We start from the raw sequence: 21,330 nt of genomic DNA on the forward strand, positions 1-21,330 counted from the left end.
AGAGAGGATGCTCATCTGTAATACAGATGTTATAAATAAGCATTCCAAATGCTTTATTTTTACCCCCAATACTAGATTGACTATGAGAAATAACCCCTATGTCAATGAGTGACTTTTGGCCAATATCCAAAGTAGGTGAAGACAGAAAAACTCTTTAAAAGGGGGTAATCTCTAACTAAAAATTACAAAAAATCCATCTGTAAAATCTTCCAAATATGGAATTCTCAAAAATATTTCCAAGAGCATAAGAAAATTTAAGGAAAAAAGTCGTATTTTACACATAAGGAAACTGAGAGTCAAAGAGTATATGACTCTACAGACCCATATTAATAAATAGCAGATACAAGGCTCTTTATTTCAAATTTCTTGTTCTTTCAATAAAAGCGGTATTTTCCAAAGTGTGATATATAAAGTGCTGGTGGTGTGAAGCACTATGAAGTAGGGATTAAGAGCACAGACTCTAAATCAAGCAGCCTGACTAAAACCTTGACTGCTACTCTCACAGGAGCATGAGCAAGTTATTTCATCTTTCTGTGCCTTTGTTTCCCCTTCCATAATGGGGAAACCCACACCACAGCATTGAGTCATATAATTCATGTAGAACAGAGAGTATATAGTACGTATTCATTACTGTATTCAATAAATATTTGTGATAAGGATGATTTTAGATAGCATTTTGATTAATTATGCATTTATTGGGATTTAAAACATCAATTCATCAATATGTTTACTAGGATAAAGTTATTAAAACTGGTGTTTAAAAAGCATGTATTATATAAATAATAATCCAAGTGTATGCAGATACAGCAAAATGACCAGTAAAGAAATGAGAAAATATCAACCTCATTACTAATCAAGGAAATGCAAATTGAATAGTGAGATACCATGTTTTGCCCCTCAGCTTTGAAAAATTTCTTAAATTTAATATTACCAGTGTAGTGAGAAAATTGTGTGAGAAAAAAATATTCTGAGAAATTTTTGTCTAGATCTAACTGTGACACATCAATTAAAATGCCATAAAAAGATACTCAGGCCTTAGCCAGGAAGCTTAGTTGGTTAGAGCATTGTCATGATACAACAAGGTTGCAGGTTCAATGCCTGGTCAGGGCACATACAAGAATCAACAAATCAATGTGTAAATAAGTGGAACAACAAATAGATGTTTATATATATAAGAATCAGAAAATAAAATTTTTTTTTAAATCAGAGATATTCAATGTTAAATAACTATAGGGTAATATATGTAAGATAGGTACACATTTTTTAAATACATGTATGTTTTACATGTGCATATGGATTGATTGATAAGTAGATACATACATACAGAAATTAAAAACAAAATAATCGAGCCCTGGCCAGTGTGGCTCAGTTGAAGCATTGTCCCATAAACCAAAAGGTCGCAGGTTTGATCCCCAGTCAGGGCGCATACCAGAGGCAACCTATCAATGTTTCTCTCACATTGATATTTCTCTCCCTTCCCCTCTTTCTAAAAATCAGTAATCATGTCCTCAGGTGAGGATTTTTAACAAATCTAGAATAATACATGATAAATTGTTAACAATGACATAACTACATTATGGGGATATACGGGGAGAGAAATGTAAAGGACACAGAGTTGACATACAAACTTTTTAAAGTGTATTTATTTATTTTATTTTATTTATATTTAGAGAGAGGAGAAGGGAGAAAGAGAGGGAGAGAGACATCAATGTGTGGTTGCCTCTCACGCGCCCCCTACTGGGGACTTGGCCCGCAACCTGGGCCTGTGCTCTGACTGGGAATCAAACTGGGAATCAAACTGGGGACCCTTTGGTTTGCAGGCTGGGAAATCTCTGTTGCCCTACCACAAGCAAGCATGCATTTTTTCATCAGTTACTTTTATATTATTTCTTAAATGGCAAGAAATAAAAGTTTCCAAATTATCAACTTAAGTTGTACTCTCTAAAATTTATTATTTTTATCAGATAAAGAAAATAATTTTAATTGACAAGATCATAAAAACTGAAAAAGAAAACATTCCAACATTATTTCAACACTTTTAACATACCACATAATGTAAACTCAACACTAAATATCCTCACAAGTTATATGCACCCAAGCCAAGGTCCAATTTTAGGTAAAGTCAAATATAAACTACACTGATATTTATCTTAGAAAAATGTTAAAAAATGGTACAGGAAAAAGTAAATGTTTAAACTAATTACGAATTACATGGTATTTGGGTCCCACCTGTTAAATGCATCTTATCAGAAAAGCAGCAAAAAGAATCTGACTAAAGCATTCTGTTGTAAAAATTTGAGAAACTGAGGAAATGAAAACTACAGTAATATTAAAATTTACTAGTGTGATTATTTAACTTTGCTATAATTTTGTGATAACCTCTACTGAGTAAAAAGTATATATATAATATGATCAACCAAAACTGCTGCCTCTTCAAAGTACAAAATTTATTCAAAAATCATACATCTAAAAATATAAAAAGTTTTATTTCATATCCAATTTAAAAAATTTAGATTACCAAATTTTTCATGGTATTTTGTTATTTATAAGAACACTTTTCTTATTAACCTTTCTCTCTCAATAATTGAGCAAAGAAAACAGAATCACTTCACAGTTCTTACCTGTAAGTTAACCAGAGTTCCAAATCGACTAAAATGCTCATTAAGTTTGCTGATATTATTTAATTCTGGAGGAACTTTTCTAAGTTCAAGTTTGGTATTTTCATTTCCAAACTGAACTTTTTTCTGAAATCCTGGGCTGTTTGTTCTATTAAAATTTGGTCTGTAAGAAAAATCAAGTTAATTAATACATTCATTTATAAATCCTGTTCCCTATCAAGTACAAAGAATTAAATTTTTATAATTTGTTTCTTTTTTCTGAAAACTGAAATTATTAGTTGATAATGAAAACTGAAATTTCTTCCAAACAAATGAAGTCTTCAAATTAGTAGTGTTTCCATCTTCATGGAAGCCAACTGAGAAGGATTCTTCCAATTGTTTGAACTTGGTACTTTCAATCCACTCCTACTTAATTAAAATTGTTAGCAGGAAAGGTCTTAGCACCCTATTTCAGTCAATTTGCTTATATAATCTTTGTTTCATTTCTGCAAAAGCTAGCTTACTGAAATTTATCTTATTTTAAAACGTTGATTAAAAGTGACTGTATCAACCACTTCCCAACTTCAAAAGAAAGTCCATAATGTAGACCATACATTTGGCACTTGAAAAAAAAGGGTAAGTCTATAGCCCAGAGAGGTTTACAATGCTTGCCTTAGGTCACAGATTTAAAGGCAGAGGCACAACTAGAAATTATCCACTTTTAAATGATGTTAAAGCTCTAAAAATGTGTAATCCTAGTTTCTCCTCAAACATGAAAATTTATAAATGAATAATCATCAATACCCCAGCATTCTGATTCTTTACCCCTTTCTCTGAAACCCTCCCTGGACAACTTCAGGGCCTATCCAACCTCCCTCACTACCTCCCCCCAAAAAGATGCCTCACTAGCTCTAAAAAGGAAATGCCCCATGCTAATAATGCCTCTTTCCAGACCAGAACCACCCTTTCTTCCCTTATAGTAAGTTCATGACTACCCTTTATATAGGTAGTATTCAATGACATCTCTAATATAAGGAATGTTTTTTGAAGGTGGGGGAAGGTGGAAAGAGGAAAATTATATCCTCACCCATCACACCATTTCTATATGAAAATGCCTTCCAAGTACCAGACAACTAATTAACAAATTTTCAGAAAACAACTTACACTTTAGGGGGAAATTGCCTATAGAGTAAAATTATATATATTTTACTCTATATATTTTGAAAAAGAATACTGTCATAATAATTCTCCAACTACTCTACAAATTACTGCATAATAAAAGGCCTCGATTTTCCCTTCCAACTTACTTATCAAACCAAGTCTTCTTTGTAGTAACTCCAGGCTCCCCAGAACCAATGGTTCTTTTCCTTGACTCTGAATCCACTACTATCCTCATAGTGCTTTTATTAGGAGGCTTTTCTGTTTGAAAAGAAAATAAAAGAAAACACAGATTAATATTTTCTATTTACCACACCTACTTCCTTAAATTCATATTTTGAAAACAAAGTTCTGGCTTTTTTCCACATTATGTTTTAGAAAAAAATAGAAATAAATGTACATTCAAATATAGTAATAATAAAGGGATTTTAACTTACTTCAAATTCACTTCAACCTAACTAAAAAAGAACTAGTAATTCTTCCATTTAAAATTACATATGATTTTGCAGGCCACTTCTCTTGGGAGGTGGTGGGGGGGGGGGTGGTAAAACCCATGTTACTGTTCCCTTTGCCATCAACCTCTTCACAAACATGACCTTATGACCTTTAAGAATTGATCATTTAGGCCCTGACAAGTGTGACTCAGTTGGTGCAAAACAAAAGGATGCCACTTCGATTTCTAGTCAGAGCACATGCCGGGGTTGCAGTAGGGCGCGTACAAGAGGCAACCAACTGATGTTTCTCTCTCTCTTTCTCCCTTCCTTCCCCACTCCCTAAAACTAAATAATTAAAATCTTTAAAAAAAAAAACGGCATCACTCTCTAGAGTTTAAAGAACCTAGTAAGACTGCAAATGACAGAAAATACTCAACAAAATCTACCTCACAAATTACATTCTTTTGTAAAATTCCCTTTCCCTTAGAAATACAACATTATCTTTACTCTCATGGGAGACCAAAGGATTCAAGAAACAAACATAAATATCTTTTACTCAACCCCTATAAATGTAGGACTTTTTGGTCTTTATAAATGTTTTGTTACTCTTGATATGAAAATGACTTTAAAAGATTAATCATAGTACCTCTGGGTGGCAAATCCATATCTCCTGATGTCAGTCCTATCAAGTTGGGCCTTTGTGCGTGCACTCTGTGTCTGTACATAGGTCTGGAAGTGTTGGTTATGCTCGGGGCCTCAGGATTATAGCCATCTGTGTCATATGTATCTGGTAATACAAAAACTGTAATTAAAAAACAATTATAAAACTTCATAATTTTTCTATATATTGGTAATAGAATAAGTAAACTATATGTTACTAATACAAACCTAACATACTTCATGTTTTAAAAAGAAAATTTAAGTTTTATAAAAATAAAAATGTTATTTAAAAATATAACTTAGTTTTTTTAAAAAATCATAACTGAGGATTTACATTTAATGTACATTCACCACGTCTACATTTTTATTCTATACCATTTTAGAGAGAAAAACAGATCTGCTACAGCAATTCACTCTCTAAACATTTAAAAATTCCTCAAGTAAACTATGATCTAAAAATATATTACATCATGAACATAGAGAGAGCCAAAACTGCACCTGCAGTAAAAAGAGAGGGTGGAGCAGGAGGAGGCTGGTGATGAATGCCAGTTGTTACTACAGCAGGAACAGAACTGGTTGCAGAGTTTGGGGGAGCATCCATGCCAGATGGCTGCAAAGGAGGAAGTGGAGGTGGTGGTCCTGTCAAAACCAAAGAATAAGAAATATCATCTGAAAGCAAACAAATAAAATAAGTTATTTATATATCCAAACATGATATTCTCATTCATCAAACTATAATATCTACAAACACCAAGCTCTTACAACTATATTAGTTTTCTAGGGTAAATATCCTTTAATGTTTTCTCAAATAGGTTTCTCTTGAGCTATAAAGAACTACAGGCAGCTGGGATTTATCAGGGTTGTACATAATTCAGAGCCACTCTGAACCATAGTAATCCAAAGGTTTGGCATAACCAAGCAAAGTAGGGGTGAATTCTAAATAGGAATATCTTGTTCTTGATTTCCAACATCTATAAAATTACTTTAGACAGTTTTAATAAAAGCAGGCATCAAATTATTAACTTTTTTAAAAGGCTATCAATAGACATATAATAAGTACAGGCAAACAAACATATTTACTTACCTGTGACTGGTGGTAGACTGGGTGGTAATGGGCCTGGTGGTGGCACTGGGGGTCTCAAATTCACAGGTGGGGGTGTCAGAATTGGTGGAGGTGGGGGGAGTCCAGGAGGAGGTGGTCCTTCAACAACAGGAGGCTGTGCTGGGAAAGGCAGCATACCAGGAAGATTCACGTCTTCTACAACTACTGGGTCACTTCCATGATCAAAAGGGCACATGTCTCCTCTCATACAGAAACCCTTTTCTGTGAGAAAATAGAGAAATATTAAAAGTGCTGGACATATAAATTGTTCTCTTTACAAAAGTAAGATATTTAAAAAATAGGAATATTTTTAAATATTGGACAACTGTAATTAATCATATCACAAGAGCTAATTACTAATTCCAGTAATTTACAAATACTTGTCAAATGATAACATAGCTAACACATACACTAAAAACTATCAACAAATTCAAGTGAGTGTACCTAGCTAGCAAGATGGCATAATACCTATATATACAAGACTTGTCCAGAAAAAGTCCAGCCAGTGTTAATATAATGAGATGGTTTGCATGACATGATGTAACTGGGTGGTCAAGGAGAGTGTACTAAAATGCACATGTGTGAACAACTTCACTGTAGTAGGCAGTGGGGGCGATAAATACCACTGAGTGAGCATGTATACTGTGTGGCCATCACAATGAAAATGACTGAGCGAGTAGAGCAATGAATCTGCATCAAATTTTACTTTAAGCTTGAACATTCCTCTGCAGAAATTATTTGGATGATACAGAAGGCCATAGTTATGGGCAACTGGTGATTGGCAGCTTCATCATGACAATGCGCCTGCTCATGCATTACATCTCATGCAGAGTTTTTGGTGAAACATCAAATCATCCAGGTGACTCAGCCCTCGTATAGCCCAGATTTGGTGCCCTGTAACTTCTGGCTTTTCCCAAAACTCAAATCGCCTTTGAAAGGGAAGAGATTTCAGAACATAGATGAGATTCAGGAAAATATGACAGGGCAGCTGATGATGATTGGGAGAACTGTGTAAATCCCAATGTGCCTACATTGAAGGGGACTGAGCCATCACTGTCCTATGTACAATGTTTCTTGTACATTGTATCTTCTTCAATAAATGTCTCTATTTTTCATGGTACATGGCTGGATACTTTCTGGACAGACCTTGTATATTTTTCATTACAAATACTTCCTATATTTAAATCTCACTTAAAACTTTAAGAATACTGCAACTATGGCTTTCATATAATTTATAAAACTTTTACAGTAAAAGCTTAAGAGTCTTCATTTATAAAAGTCTTAAATAGGTAGTATCACATTTCTAGGTTCTACTTACATACCAATAACCATTTTACTTTTAAAGAAGTGAGTTTTGTCAAAAATGTTTCAGTAGCAGATTCCTTCATAAGTAATGCTGTAGACATTACTTGTGTTTAGTAAATTCCAAAAATATATTAACACTTACATGCAAATAAGTATCTTTAAATTGATACTCAATAGTGAGTGGTGACTAACTAATGAAGTTTTTAATTATATTGAGGAATTCATGGGTGCTTATGATTAGTCTCCCACCATTTCCAATAGGTTAAGTCTTTGAATAACTATGGGCAGCCTAAACTTACAGAATTTAGTCAGCTGGAAATATTAATTCAATACTTCATGAAACAGGTCAAGACTTACCATCATAGTCTCTACACCGTTTCTTTGGCATTGGTGGTCTGACATACGAGTTATGGTCCACCTGGTCTTCATGAAATTCAGACCAACTTTCGGTAGTGTTATTACCATGATGGGTAGGAGCAATTACTGTTATAGTGCTGCTCAAAGTAGGTACAGGGTAATGACCAGATGAAATATTAGGTACCGAGGAAACAGGAGTATAATTGTTTTCCAGTGGATCTGTTCTATCCAGGTCGTATTTAGGTTTTACCAGATCCCTTTCTGCAACAAAATATAAAAGACCTATAAAACTATATTTAAAAAACACATGCTGCAAATATAAGAAAAAGTAACATTTTTTGATAGAGAAAATGTCCAAATTTTATACAACCCTCCTTTCTTTTAAAAGCTAATAATGAATACACCATGTTCCAAGATAAGCTATCTCTATTCAATATGACCTAAACTATAAAACCACACATAAAGTTGCTGTATTATTTAATGAGTTTTTTCTTGAAGTTGTTTACAGAAAAATGATTTTAAAATTTTCTTCACTGCAATCTTATATGTGTAACTTCAGCCCACAAAAAATATGCAATAAAATAAAACTAATTTTTTCTGCAATTAACATTTAATTGTCATCCATCTAAAGATACCAGTATGCTTTTTTACAGTGAACACTATTTGACGATGTGACTCAATGAGCAGAGGAACAAAAAGGAGTTCATATTAAACATGACAAAGAAATTAACTGGGCTGTATACGGTCCCAAGGAAAGAGGAAAGGTATTAAGGAAATTCATTTAAGTGAAGCAATGTGCAGAGGCCTAGTACACACAGATCACTGGGGCGGGGGGAGGGATCTAAAAGAATAATAATAAAGAACTACACAGCTTATACAACGGCTACAAAATAACTTCCTAGACTAAAGATGGCTATACAATAAAGGTTACAAGGGTAGCTAAAATCTAAGCTTGATTAAAGGTTTTTTACTCAAAGGTAATTGTTGTTTTATGGCTATAGAATCTTCCTTTCAATAATAAATATTGCAAGGAAAGTTATACATGTTGGAAATGACCTCGTCTTGCAAATACACACATCTGAAATGAAAACCTGTAACTGTTTTCATAGATTTGAAGTATAACTGATATATAATTAACTGTAAATATTTAAAGTATACAATTTAATGAATTCTGATATATGTATACACCTGTGAAAAGAAACACCACAAACAAAATAATATGCATACAATATACATACTCATCAAGCCCAAATGTATCACTGTACCTCTTGATAATCCAGCCCAGGCAACCACTGACTTGTTTTCTGTCATCTTAGATTAGTTTCCATTTTCTAAAATTCTGTACATATGTATTCTTTTCTGTCTGACTTCTTTCACTTGGTATAATTATTCTGAAATTCACCCATTTTGTTGTATCAATAATTCTTCCCTTTTTATCCATGGTATGGGTATACCACAGTTTGTTTATCCATTCACTTATTGATGGACATTTAGGTTGTTTCTAATTTTTGCCTATTACAAATGAAGCTGTCATGGTCATTTGCGTACAAGTCTTTGTGTAGAAACACACTTTCATTTCTCTTAGATAAATACCTAGGAGTGGAACAGCTGGATCATTTGGTAGGTGTCAGGTTTTACACTTTTAATATATCGTCAGTGTTTTCCAAAGAGTTCCAGTATATCTCTACCCTCAACAATACTGGATAAAGTCAGTCTTTTTATTAGTCATGCTGATGGATGTGCAGTGTAATTCACTGTACTTTTAATTTTCATGAAATAAAAATTTTAAAAGAAATTTTGAAAAAGCATTCATTTGGACCAAATCAAAATGGAAAAAATGATAACAATGACAAAATTAAAACAACTTTTAAGACCCTAAAATAAGAAGTTTTCCCCAATAAAAGAATTACAACCAAAATATACACATATGATGTACCCCTGCTTCGTGTTCTGCTTCTGCTTCTAGTCCTGCTTCTATCCCTGTCTCTGTCACGAAGCCTCTCTTTACTCCAACTTCGACTCCGACTCCTGCTGTAACTGCGACTCCGTCCTCGTCTTCTATTATACCGGTCTCTGTATGAATCTCTTCGAGGAGGGTTTCGATCATAATCTCTTTTGCGAGAACGATCATCTTTTTTCCTCTCATCACGACTTCTAAAAAAAAAAATATGATCATTTCTGTGTAAATAATTTTTAAGAAGACACAGGAAAAACGCTAATTAAATGCAAAAGTAATTTAATTCTTGTAACATCACGATTTTTCATCACACCATCAGAATATGAACATGGAAAACTCAGACAACTGAAAAATAAATGTGATCTGCTTAAATATTCTAAACTCCTTTAAAAGAAAAATTCAAAGTCTTATGCGTAAAGGCATCTACACCTATGTCTTATAGTACACAATCTTATAAACGTATACTTGTACATATGTACACTATGTCTGTTCTTATAAGCATGTATCACATGCACTGTATTCTAAATGCCTTTGAAGCCCTGACAAAAAATAGTAATGAATTTATACTAAAGGGAAACTTCAGGAAAAAAAAAAGTCTCACTGAGATTTCATGGAATTTTTTAAGAATAAAAATAATAACAATAACTAATAAATGCCAAGCTGTCCTAATCACTTTCAGGAACTTGAAATCTTAACTAGATATTCTTGGTAGAAAAAGACTGAGTTACACTTTCTCAGACTAATAAAAGAATAGACATTACTTGCCCCTGCATAAAAGATAATCAAGTCTAAACATGTGTATAAAAGATAACCAGTGTCTAACCCCCGAACATGGTTCAATGAATTAATCACCTATTTTCTCTGTATCGGGAGCTTGACTGGGGAGGACTATGATTTAGCCTTCTGGAAAACTTCTTCTCTCGCTCTTCCTCCTTTATGATCTGATATACAAAAAAATGAGTAGAACTTTAGCAACAGTTATTCCTTGCCATGTTACTATTTCAATGACTTAACGGATATGAAAATATAAAAGCAAAACTATCATTCTCTAAATGCATCCAAACAAATAATTCTCTTCTAAGTACCATCATTTAGTTTAAACACTTTCACCATTCTGAAAGTTAAAGTGAATCTAAAAGAAACTCATAAAAGCTTATCTTAGGTAACATTTAGTGGTGAGAAAACGTTTTAAGCAAGAGTCCCCATTTTAACATTATGAGTGAAAACCCAACTTTATCCCTTCTTTCAAAAGTCCAACATACATTCATGTTTTGGTTTCATGAATTTGTTTGGCACTGAACAAATTAAGGAATATAGGAGAATGCATTAGCACTAACCAAGTCATAAAAAAGGAGAACATTTGAAAAAACAATACACAAGATAAAATAGTTCTTCAGTTTCTCATGTTAGTGTGGCAGCTATATGTTTCTCTTTCCTCTGTAAAGCCTCCATTCTTATTATATAATTTATAGAAAGCAGCCCTGGAAAACCTGCCCTTGTTCAGTACTACTTTGTCAAGGCCAGAATTTTCCATGCTGTACCGCCCAGAACACTGTTTCCATATGACATTAATAGGAGTTACTAGAAAAGAAAAGGATTTAGAGGATAAATAAAGTCAGAAAATATTGAACATGTGGCGTCTAGAAATGTGATAGGGCTCAAGATTTGCATCTTTAATAAGAACCCTAAGATATTCTGATGTAGGGAATCTACAGATAATATAAACATGTTCTAGTTTATGCCACTTGTTCCAGCACCCCTTTAGGTAAGAGCCTCTCACTATCAAAAGTGTCCCACATTGGATGATAAATTAAATGGAAATCCTACCAACAGACCAAACTCTGACACTGCTGAAAAGCCTTATTTTAAGAGTTTGTCTTTTTTTCTTATACTTTTGTTCTCCCGTCACCCACATCAACCCTCCCCAACCCAAAAATACTGGGCACAAATAAAACCCTCCTCAGGCACTTTTTCCTATTTGCCTCAATGCACACTCGTGAGTAATTTATGTTGGCAGATTATCATATTCCACAGTACGTGCTCAATTGGAAACTTTCACTACACCCACAGCATTTTTAATCCAGATTGCCATATGACATTTTGACAATTCTGAATGATCGAGGTAAATATTTGTAACAATTGGTTAAAAAAAAAACTGTGCTAAAATATTATTATATAAATAGATGTAAAACTAAGGCTTTGCCACTAACTGGTTTTGGCAGAAGACTTCTTACTGTTTCTCAAACCAAGAAACCGTGATTTACTAAAGATTTTTAAAGAAATTGTCCTGACCAGGTAGCTCAGTTGGTTAGAGAGTTGTCCTGATATGCCAAGGCTGCAGGTTCAATCCCCAATGAGGGCACATACAAGAATCAACCAATAAATGCATAAATAAGTGGAACAACAAATCAATGTTTTTCTCTCTCTCCCCCTTCCTCTCACACTCTAAAAAGAAAAAAATTAAAGAATTAAAACATACTTTGTAATAGCAAAATCAGGAACCAACCCAAACTTCCATCAGTGGGAAAAACTTAAATAAATAATTGTATATATCCATATGGCGTAAGTAGTTTCCAGCACAATAGCCATTATTCCTTTCTTTCTTACTAACAGAATCCCTGTATTGTTTGGTATAAAATAAGCAGTTATAAAATTACTTCCCATGCAAAGAGAAGTAATGGGGGTGTTTTATGTGTGTGTCTGTCTAACTATATACATATTCATATGTGTAAATATGTTTAGGTATACTGGAAAAAATTGTATTTCAGAATTATTATGTAATCATTATATACGCATGATATATACATATATTATTGCATAATAAATATGTATTAGTTATAATCTGGGGAGAAAAAAGATCTATGAGGGGTAAAAAAAACAAAGGTCACAACCATACCTCTCACCACACAACAACCTCTCAATACTAATACAATTACCATTTACTAAGAAACCTACTATTTGTCACATATTATACCAGGTGCTTTGTAGACATTACTTAACTATTCCTCACAACAACCCTATAATATTTCCATTTCAAAGCCGAGTAAACTAAGGCTTGAAAAAGGAATGTTTTCAAAGGTCACAAAGCAGTGACTGGTAAAGCCAAACTTTTAACCAAGATTTGTTTGACTAAACTAGGCTAACTGCAGAAATATAAAAGTTTAATTGCAAATAATTTTTGCTGGAATTACAATCTTTAAATATCAAATTGAAGAGATCTGAATTATTATATGATTATTAAACAAGAAGGATCATTTTGTATAAAAAGTAAAAACTTCAAAACATCTTAAAGTATCAGGTCATTTCAATTGTGGTAAAGGTCATTATATTTTGACTACCTTAAAAATAGTTCCCTAGAGCCCTGGCTGGTGTGGCTCAGTGGACTGAGTGCTGGCCTGTGAACCAAAGGGTTGCTGGTTCAATTCCCAGTCAGGACACATGCCTGGGTGGTGGGCCAAGTCCCCAGTTGGGAGTATGTGTGAGTCAATCACACACTGATGTTTCTCTCCCTCTCTTTCTCCCTCCCTTCCCTGCTCTCAAAAAATAAATAAAATCTTTAAAAAAAAAAAATTGTTCCCTACAAAATGGTTGTGGAAAAAAATCAAACAGATCTACTCTCAATCTAATTATTTTCACAGAACATAATTCAGATCATAAGAGTCCATAGCTATAAAATACTGTGCAGAAAGGCCTGCTTGAAAGGTAGATCCTTGGCTGGCGCCTGCGAACTTTTATTTCTGGAGGATTCCCATCATTCCCTGATAATAACAGCTTACTTATGCCTGTATTGTTTGTGCACACGGTAGAGCTTATGATGAACACCTGCTTTCCTCATGGGAATCTAGAACATACTAGGTAGAAGGAACATACTAGGCAGAAAGCACTTATGTGGCTAGACCTAAATAAAAACACTGGGCACTGAACTTTAACAAGCTTCCCTGGTTCACACATATTGTCATTATTCCTTAAGTACATCCTCTGCAACTCCACTGGGAGACACCGGAATCTTGTGCCTGTTTCCCTCCAGGCTTTGCACCCCAGTCTGTTCCCTTTGCTCAATTTGTTTTATATCTTTTCACTGTAAGAAATCATAACTGTGGCCCTGGCCGTGTAGATGGGTTGGTTAGAGCATCATCTAGATACATCAAGGTTGTGAGTCTGATTCCTGGTCAGGGCACATACAAGAATCAACCAATGAACATATAAATGCGTGGAACAACAGATCAATGTTTCTCTCTCTCCACCCCCGCCACCCCCTGCCTCTTCTTCCTCTCTCTCCAAAATGCAATAAATCAAAAAAATTTTAAAAATAACAAATTTAAAAAAAAAATCATAACCATGAGAATGACTATATGCTGAGTCCTGTGAGTGCTCCTACTGAAATCATTGAACCTGGGGGTGGTCTTAAACACTAGTGACACAGATACAAAAAATACAACTCAGTTTAATTATCCCTTACATGTTTTTAAAGGAAATGTAAGGTTTAACACAAATCCTTACCTCTTCCTTTTTTATATCTTTTTCTTGGTGCTGAAAAAATTCTACCTTTAAGCTTCCTGATGATGGCTGCTCTGGAGGAGGTAGATAACTCTTTGTATTCACAGCATCAAAAAGTTTTTCCACAAATATCTGTGTCTCTAAAAATAAAAGGAAACAAAAACCCTACATATTAAGACATTTGCTAAGATAGTATTCTCCACTTAAAAGCTTCCTAACCAGTATGCCATGGTACAAGTCCCGTGGTAATGCTGATCCATTCAATTCTCAGGGTGGTGGGAGCAGGAATGGCCAGAGCTTCTCGGCCAGTCACTCCCAGCCATGTACTTTACCCCATGTGTAAACACAAAGATTACCATCATCTAGATGCTGGCCAGTGAAAAAGCACTGTGCTAGACAACATTCTAAGTAGTTTCCTAAGGAGAAATATCTTTAAATAAATAAGTATTCAGTCATTTCCTTAATCTTTAAAGAAAAAAAAATAGCACCAGTTTAAGAAAGATATAAAATTAGTAATGAAAAGAAAAGGCTATCTTTATAAATAAGCTATGGATATAATCAGTGATGATCTATGGATATAATCAGCAATAATACTGTTTGTTCAACTTCATTACAATTACAGCCTGTGTCTCTCACTGAGTTCCTTTAATACTGTGGAGAATCTTTTTACTCCTATTAGTATTTATTTTTGTTTTTTTTGTTTTTTTTTTGTTTTTTTTTACTCCTATTAGTATTTATTTTATGATGAATTTACTCCTGAGCCATAGGTTTTTGCTTCTTCAGTTTCTTCTGGGATTTTTTTTTCTTCTGTGCAACCTCCTCTTCTGGTTTAGGCACAATCTGCTGTTTTTCAGTGAGGATCATCTCAGCGCCGCAGGGAGAGCTCATGGATGGGTTTATCTGTGGATGAGCTCTCTAAGTTCTGTGCCGCATCCTGGGAGCTTTGTTCACCTGGATGTGCTCAGTGACCAGAGATCTACATCGAAACCCTTAAGTTCAGCATTAATCCCTGTATTTTTAAGCATGTGAAGCAAAAATTCACCACTCTTTTTTGGCCACCGACCCTGCATTCAGCACCCCTGTTTGGTCTGGGCACACCTACCAACTCCACCATTGTAACAACAGAATGGGGCACATTACTTCTATAAAGTGATATCCTTCAGGTATTTGGTGGCTTTTTGGATATGCAAACCTTTGATGGCCAGGGCACTTTCACAAGGGCTCTTAAAGTGAGCACAAAGATCTGAACCTCTTGATCTGCACGATTTTGTGAGGTTTTCTGGGTCAAGTGAATAGCAAACCATTTTCAGAGGACACCTCAGGCTGCTTCAGGAACAGCTGTATAATCTTATTTTAAATAACTTATTAAAATAAAGTAGCATCTTTAAACCAAAGATCTTACCTTTTTGAAGAAATACATCTAGTTGATCAATACATAATGCCTTTAACTCTTTTTCACTTTTGTCTTTTTTCACCAAAGCAAGAACATATTTCGCTAGGGCTGACGGATCTGCATCACAGCTAAAGGAAAAAAAGCAGTTTGAAGGAAATTTAACCATAAATAATTGCCAACTCTACAAATTCCAGTTACAAACTGACTTAACATAATAAGAAGTTTTATGAGTTAATATATGTAAAAAGCACCTGGCTTGTAGAAGGCAATGAAGAAATATAAATTCTCCTTTATATTAATATACTTTACATGATGCATGCTGTTATCATTTGGTATCCTTCCAAATATATGTTTTAAGAATTCAACAGGCTTAATTATTATTAAAAAGAGAAATTATAACAAAGTAAAAATAATTTCAAAATATCAAAAAACTAATATAATTGGTGTGGTATGATAAAAATACCAAAAGACTTTCCTCCCTCCAAACTAGATAATTAGCCAGAAAAACACTGAAAAGGAGTATAATAAAGAGAAACTTAAAAATATACCACTCAATAATTATTATAACAGAAAAGAAAGTCTAGAAATAGACACAAACATATATAGGAATTTAGATTTTACAGTGGTGGCATCCAAATCAATAAGGAAGAAATGAACTATGCTACCTGCTCCTAAATTCCTGACCCTTGGGAATGATAAATGTCATGAGTTGATAAATGTCTGCTGTGCTACTAAGTTAATTTTCATGGTAATTTGTTACTTATCACAAGACAACTTCTCTCATATATCTACTACTATTAATTTGCACAGATACATGACTATTTATTTGCAAAGACTTGAAGTGGCTTATAACCTAAACAAGAAGGAAAAAATCCATTTTAGTGGTACATAAGAGATTTTTAAAAACTTTTTCTTTGTAATTTACTTCAAAATACTTACCCATACAAACAACTTAAAACAAAATGTGGATAAAATAACTTAGAGTAAATCAGTATTTTCACATCTATTTATAATGAGCATGGAAATACTTAAACCTGAGATGCAATAAGCATGAAAAAATGGGATAATAACCTCATGATGTATCTGTAGATATATGTGGCAACCTAACATTACTGCATGAGAGCCAATGAAACAGTACTTACACATGTTAGATAACTTGAATAAACACAAACAACTAAACATTAACCTAACTGGACAATCTAAACATACTTTAGTTCACAGAAATCACTGTGACATGCAACACTATCTGTGTTATACAGTTTCATTGCCAATTGCTGTTAATAACAAATTCAGGGTTTCTATATTAAATCCAAATGCTATAATTTGATTCAATACTGCTTTGATTGTTGGGAATTTCCAATTTAATAATGGCTTTTCTAATTATATAACTGTCACTTTACAATTCTCTAAACTAAACCCCAAATCTATTCGATTCCACGTTAGAGTTTAAACAGAACACTATAAAAGTGGATTACAATGTTAGTAGCTAAAAATCTAGAGGAAGATTTTGTAATTATTATGGTCTACAGACCAAGTTTTATAGACAGCAAGACAGAATTCCCAAACAATCCTTGTTCAACAACTTCTATAGGAAGCAATTGGAAAAAAATCAAGAACCAATAAAAGTCACAACCACAATAAACTACCACACACAAAAAACTTAAGTGCTTAAGACAGTCTAAAAAGCAGGCTACTTTTTAAAATTTGTTAGACTGAAAATTACATATTACAAGGTTTACAATTTCATATTAACATCAAAATAATAGTAAATTTGTTTATGACAGGCAATCTTTGTTAAGTTCTGTAAGAAATTACTTTATTTGTATTTCAATATTTTTGAAAACAAAAAAGGTATGTACTGGCAAATTACAGCCTAGTAAAAAATAATCTGAAGTAAAAACTGACTCCAGAAAAATACAAAGAATTGTAAGACAATATTACAAACAACTATATGCCAACAAATTGTACAATCTGGACAAAAACGAATAAATTCCTAGAAATACACAATCTTTCAAACTGAAACAGGAAGAATCAGAGAATCTGAATAAACAGATAACAACAAGTGAAACTGAAGCAGTAATCAAAAAGTTCCCAACACAAAAGTCCTAGACAGAATGGCTTCACAGGTAAATTTTTACCCAACATTTCACCTGCTCTTCTCAAACTATCCCAAAATCCAAGAGGAAGGAACACTCCACTCCCAAGTTCACTTTACAAGGCAGGCGCTATCCTAATTCCAAAATCACATTAAGACACTAAAAAGAAAGAAAATTATAAGCCAATATCCCTGATAAACATAGATACTAAAATCCATAACAAAACATTAGCAAACCAAATCCAGTAATACAATAAAAAGATCATACACCTCCCTGACTGGTGTAGCTCAGTTGGTTGGGCATCGTCCCATCACAAAGCAAAAGGTCACCTGTTAGATTCTGATTCTCTGTGAGGACACATGCCTGGGCTGCGGATTCAGAACCCCGGTAGGGACATGTGCGAGAAGCAACCAATCAATGTTTCTTACATGTATGGATTTTTCTCACCCTCTCTTCCTCACTCTAAAAAATAAATAAAATCTTTAAAAAAAATCATATACCATAATCAAGTACGATTTATTCCAGGGATGCGAGATTGGTACTGTATCTGCAAATCAATAAAATGTGATACACCACATAAATAAAATGAGTAATAACAAACACATGATTATATATAGATGAAAAAAAAGCATTTGATAAAATCCAGCACTCATTTATGATAAAAACACTCAGAAAACTGGGAACAGAGGAAACGTACCTCAGAGTAATAATAATAAAGGCCACATATGACAAACTCACAGCCAACATCATCCTCAACAGGCAAAAACTATAAGCATTCCCCTTAAGATCAGGAACAAGACAGGGATGGCCATTTTCACCACTCTTATTCAACATAGTACTGGAAGTCCTAGCCCAGCAATAGGACAAGAGGGAGAAGAAAAAAAAAAAGGTATCCAAATTGGAAAAGAAGAAGTAAAATCACTATTATTTGCAGATGACATGATACTGCATATAGAGAACTTGAAATAGAGTCCACCAAAACACTATTAGAACTGATAAATGAATTCAGTAAAGTAATAGTACACAAAATATATATCCAGAAATCAGTTGCATATTTAACTGATATAATATGCAATACTAACAATAATAAACTATCAGAAAGGGAAACTAAAAAAGAAATCCCATTCATAATTGCTTCAAAAAGAATAAAATACCTAGAAATAAATTTAACCGAAGATGTAAAAGACTTGTACTCAGAAATAAAAGACACTGAAGAAAGAAAGTGAAGAAGATACAAATAAGTAGAAGCATACACCATGTTCACAGATAGGAAGAATTAACATCATTAAAATGTCCATACAACCCAAAGCAATCTACAGATTCAATGCAATTCCTATCAAGATACCAATGGTGTATTTCACAGAACCACAACAAATATTCCAAAGATTTATATGGAACCACAAAAGACTCCGAATAGCAATAACAATCTTGAGAAAAAAGAACAGAGTTGGAGGAATCATGCTACCTGATATCAAGCTATACTACAAGGCCATAGGAACCAAGACAGTATGGTGAAACACACAATTCAGTGCACAGATGATGTGTTGTGGAACTGTGCACCTGAAACCTGTACAATTTTGTTAACCAGTGTCACCTCAATATATTCAATTTAAAAAATTTGAACATATCTATATTTTGTTATATTATTAAACTTTGTATAGTTTAATAATATAACAAAATGTTATAGATCAGGGATAGGAAAATTGTGTTCTCTTTTTATTTGTCTTAATTAAAAGTACCAATGCTGCATCATATCAACATCTAGCAATGATAACCTGCTATGCAAAATTAATGATGTAAAAATGTTAAAATTACCTAATAAAAAAATTATATACACATAGTAAGGGATCAGTTACTTTAAAAATCTGTCTCCATGGCAAGCAACATTGATTGTTCATTAGGTACTTTACCATACCAGTTTGTTATCTGAATGATACAAACTGGTAACAAGTTTGTCATTTGAATGATACATATCTTGTGAGAGCTAGACTTTACCCTCTGCTATACTGCTAGTATTCTAGAAACGAGAAATTAAAGTGGGGCTGAAATCTTCGTTCAGATTATAGAGAGACCAAAATATCAGATTCTGAAAATGTGTAAGGACAAAGGACACTGAAACAGTGGCAGACTTCATTCTCACCTTAGCATGCAAAATTCCCAGATTCTATATTCCGTAAGTACTTAGACCAGCAAAAACATAATCTGCCAATAAAGCATGATTCTAACCACAGAGTAATTACCCTGAGAGAGAGAGAGAGAGAGAGAGCGCGAGCGAGCGTGCGTTTGGGAGGGAGGGAACAGTGGAGATAGGGGAAGGTGGGGAAAACTCAAAGAAAACCAGAAATTACAAAATAAGGCATGAGACATGACCTACCAATACCATTGGTGAAAGGTGTAGTGGAAGTGAAGCAACTAAATATTTTAGTCAATAGTAAGTCAAATGAGAAAAGGTATGAAATAGTTGGGGGAAAACTTAAATCATAAAGATTAAAAAAACAGAAAATTGAGAACTAGAGAGGAAAGGGTGCAGTTCTCCTATGCAGTACAGACTGCTACTGATTTCACTCTAGGTGCCAACTTTTGTAAATATATAAACAAACTCAAACAAATTCTTAGAAAATGACCAGAATGGTAAATGGATGTCATAATTAGATAGCTTAGTAGTGATTCTCAGTCTGGATAATTAAAATGCCAGAGAGAATTCTGTAGGTTTTCAAATAACTGAAGGGCTATCACAAGAAAGGATCACATTTATTCACTATATCCTCCATGTGATATGCTGCATTTTGCTGTGTATAATGTGCTCCCATGTATAATGCGCACCCACGTTTTGGACCCAAACTTTCAGGAAAAAATCTTTCACTTTAACTTAATTCAATTTTTATTTATTTATATTTAGAAACCTAACTATCGTATTTTGCAGTATTATTTTGCATATGGATATCGTTATTGCTTTCTAAAATTATACTTTTAATGCATAAGCATAAATAAAAGATGAAAAACATTTATACAGATATGGAATTGGCACTACCCATGTATAATGCACATCCTTATTTTTCCCTCAAAAATTTGGCCAAAAAAAGTGTGTGTTATACATGGCAAAATACTCTCGTTAGAACCAGTAAGTGGAAGCAACAGATTGTGTCTTAAAATACAGACTTTTTTTTAATGATCGGAGGCCTCCCAAAGGCAGAATAAACTGCCTGAGAGAAAGTGAGTTCTCCAACAAGGATAGACGGAATAGCCCCTGACAGATAAGCACTGGCTTGGATAGTAAATCCCTCACAAACCTGAAAGAATAATCCTTAGGTTTAATTTTGTTCATGGGATATTATGTAGATATATGAAATATAATATACAGTATTCTTTTCAATTACTGATCTATAAATGAGTAATAAAAACACTTTAATTACACTGTATAGATAAAATATGTTACATAAGGTATTTTCATCAAAATCCAAAAATAGGATTTCTTACTGATGTGTGTAGCTCTAGGCCTAACACAGTACCTGACACAGAATACTGAAAGAGAGTATGTACAAATCTATCTCACTAGATCAATACAGTTCACTTTTGTCAGGGATCCTTTCTTTAATCTTCATAAAGTTCTGAAAATAAAATAAATATATCATTTACTGATTATCTTCTAAATATCACATTTATCTTTCAGAAATATTCAATAAGCACCTTCTATGTCAGGCACTGTTCTAGATCCTGAGTATACAACTTCGAAAAAAAAATAAAGTTCCTGTCCTTGAAGACTTTACATTAGGG

The 21,330-nt window shown here is 33.7% G+C and overlaps 1 protein-coding gene across 12 annotated transcripts in view; it reads right to left on the reverse strand.

Annotated features, from left to right (window-relative positions):
- The window catches only part of RBM26 (RNA binding motif protein 26), an 81,055-nt gene that overhangs the window by 40,298 nt on the left and 19,427 nt on the right, over positions 1 to 21,330 (reverse strand). For 5 of the 12 annotated variants that reach the window (XM_045201553.3, XM_053916318.2, XM_024568843.4 and 2 more), the window contains exons 2-11: positions 15,470 to 15,588; positions 14,071 to 14,207; positions 10,423 to 10,511; positions 9,550 to 9,767; positions 7,614 to 7,874; positions 5,934 to 6,173; positions 5,348 to 5,518; positions 4,836 to 4,991; positions 3,905 to 4,016; positions 2,622 to 2,781 (exon numbers count right to left, since the gene is read on the reverse strand). In XM_045201553.3, the coding sequence (XP_045057488.1) occupies positions 2,622 to 2,781; positions 3,905 to 4,016; positions 4,836 to 4,991; positions 5,348 to 5,518; positions 5,934 to 6,173; positions 7,614 to 7,874; positions 9,550 to 9,767; positions 10,423 to 10,511; positions 14,071 to 14,207; positions 15,470 to 15,588 (1,663 nt within the window). The remainder of the gene's footprint in view (positions 1 to 2,621; positions 2,782 to 3,904; positions 4,017 to 4,835; positions 4,992 to 5,347; positions 5,519 to 5,933; positions 6,174 to 7,613; positions 7,875 to 9,549; positions 9,768 to 10,422; positions 10,512 to 14,070; positions 14,208 to 15,469; positions 15,589 to 21,330) is intronic. The other 7 variants (XM_024568920.3, XM_024568910.3, XM_024568878.3 and 4 more) reach the window with 3 other exon arrangements.

This window comes from Desmodus rotundus, chromosome 13 (assembly GCF_022682495.2).
Source record: "Desmodus rotundus isolate HL8 chromosome 13, HLdesRot8A.1, whole genome shotgun sequence".
In the NCBI taxonomy this organism is placed as follows: domain Eukaryota; kingdom Metazoa; phylum Chordata; class Mammalia; order Chiroptera; family Phyllostomidae; genus Desmodus; species Desmodus rotundus.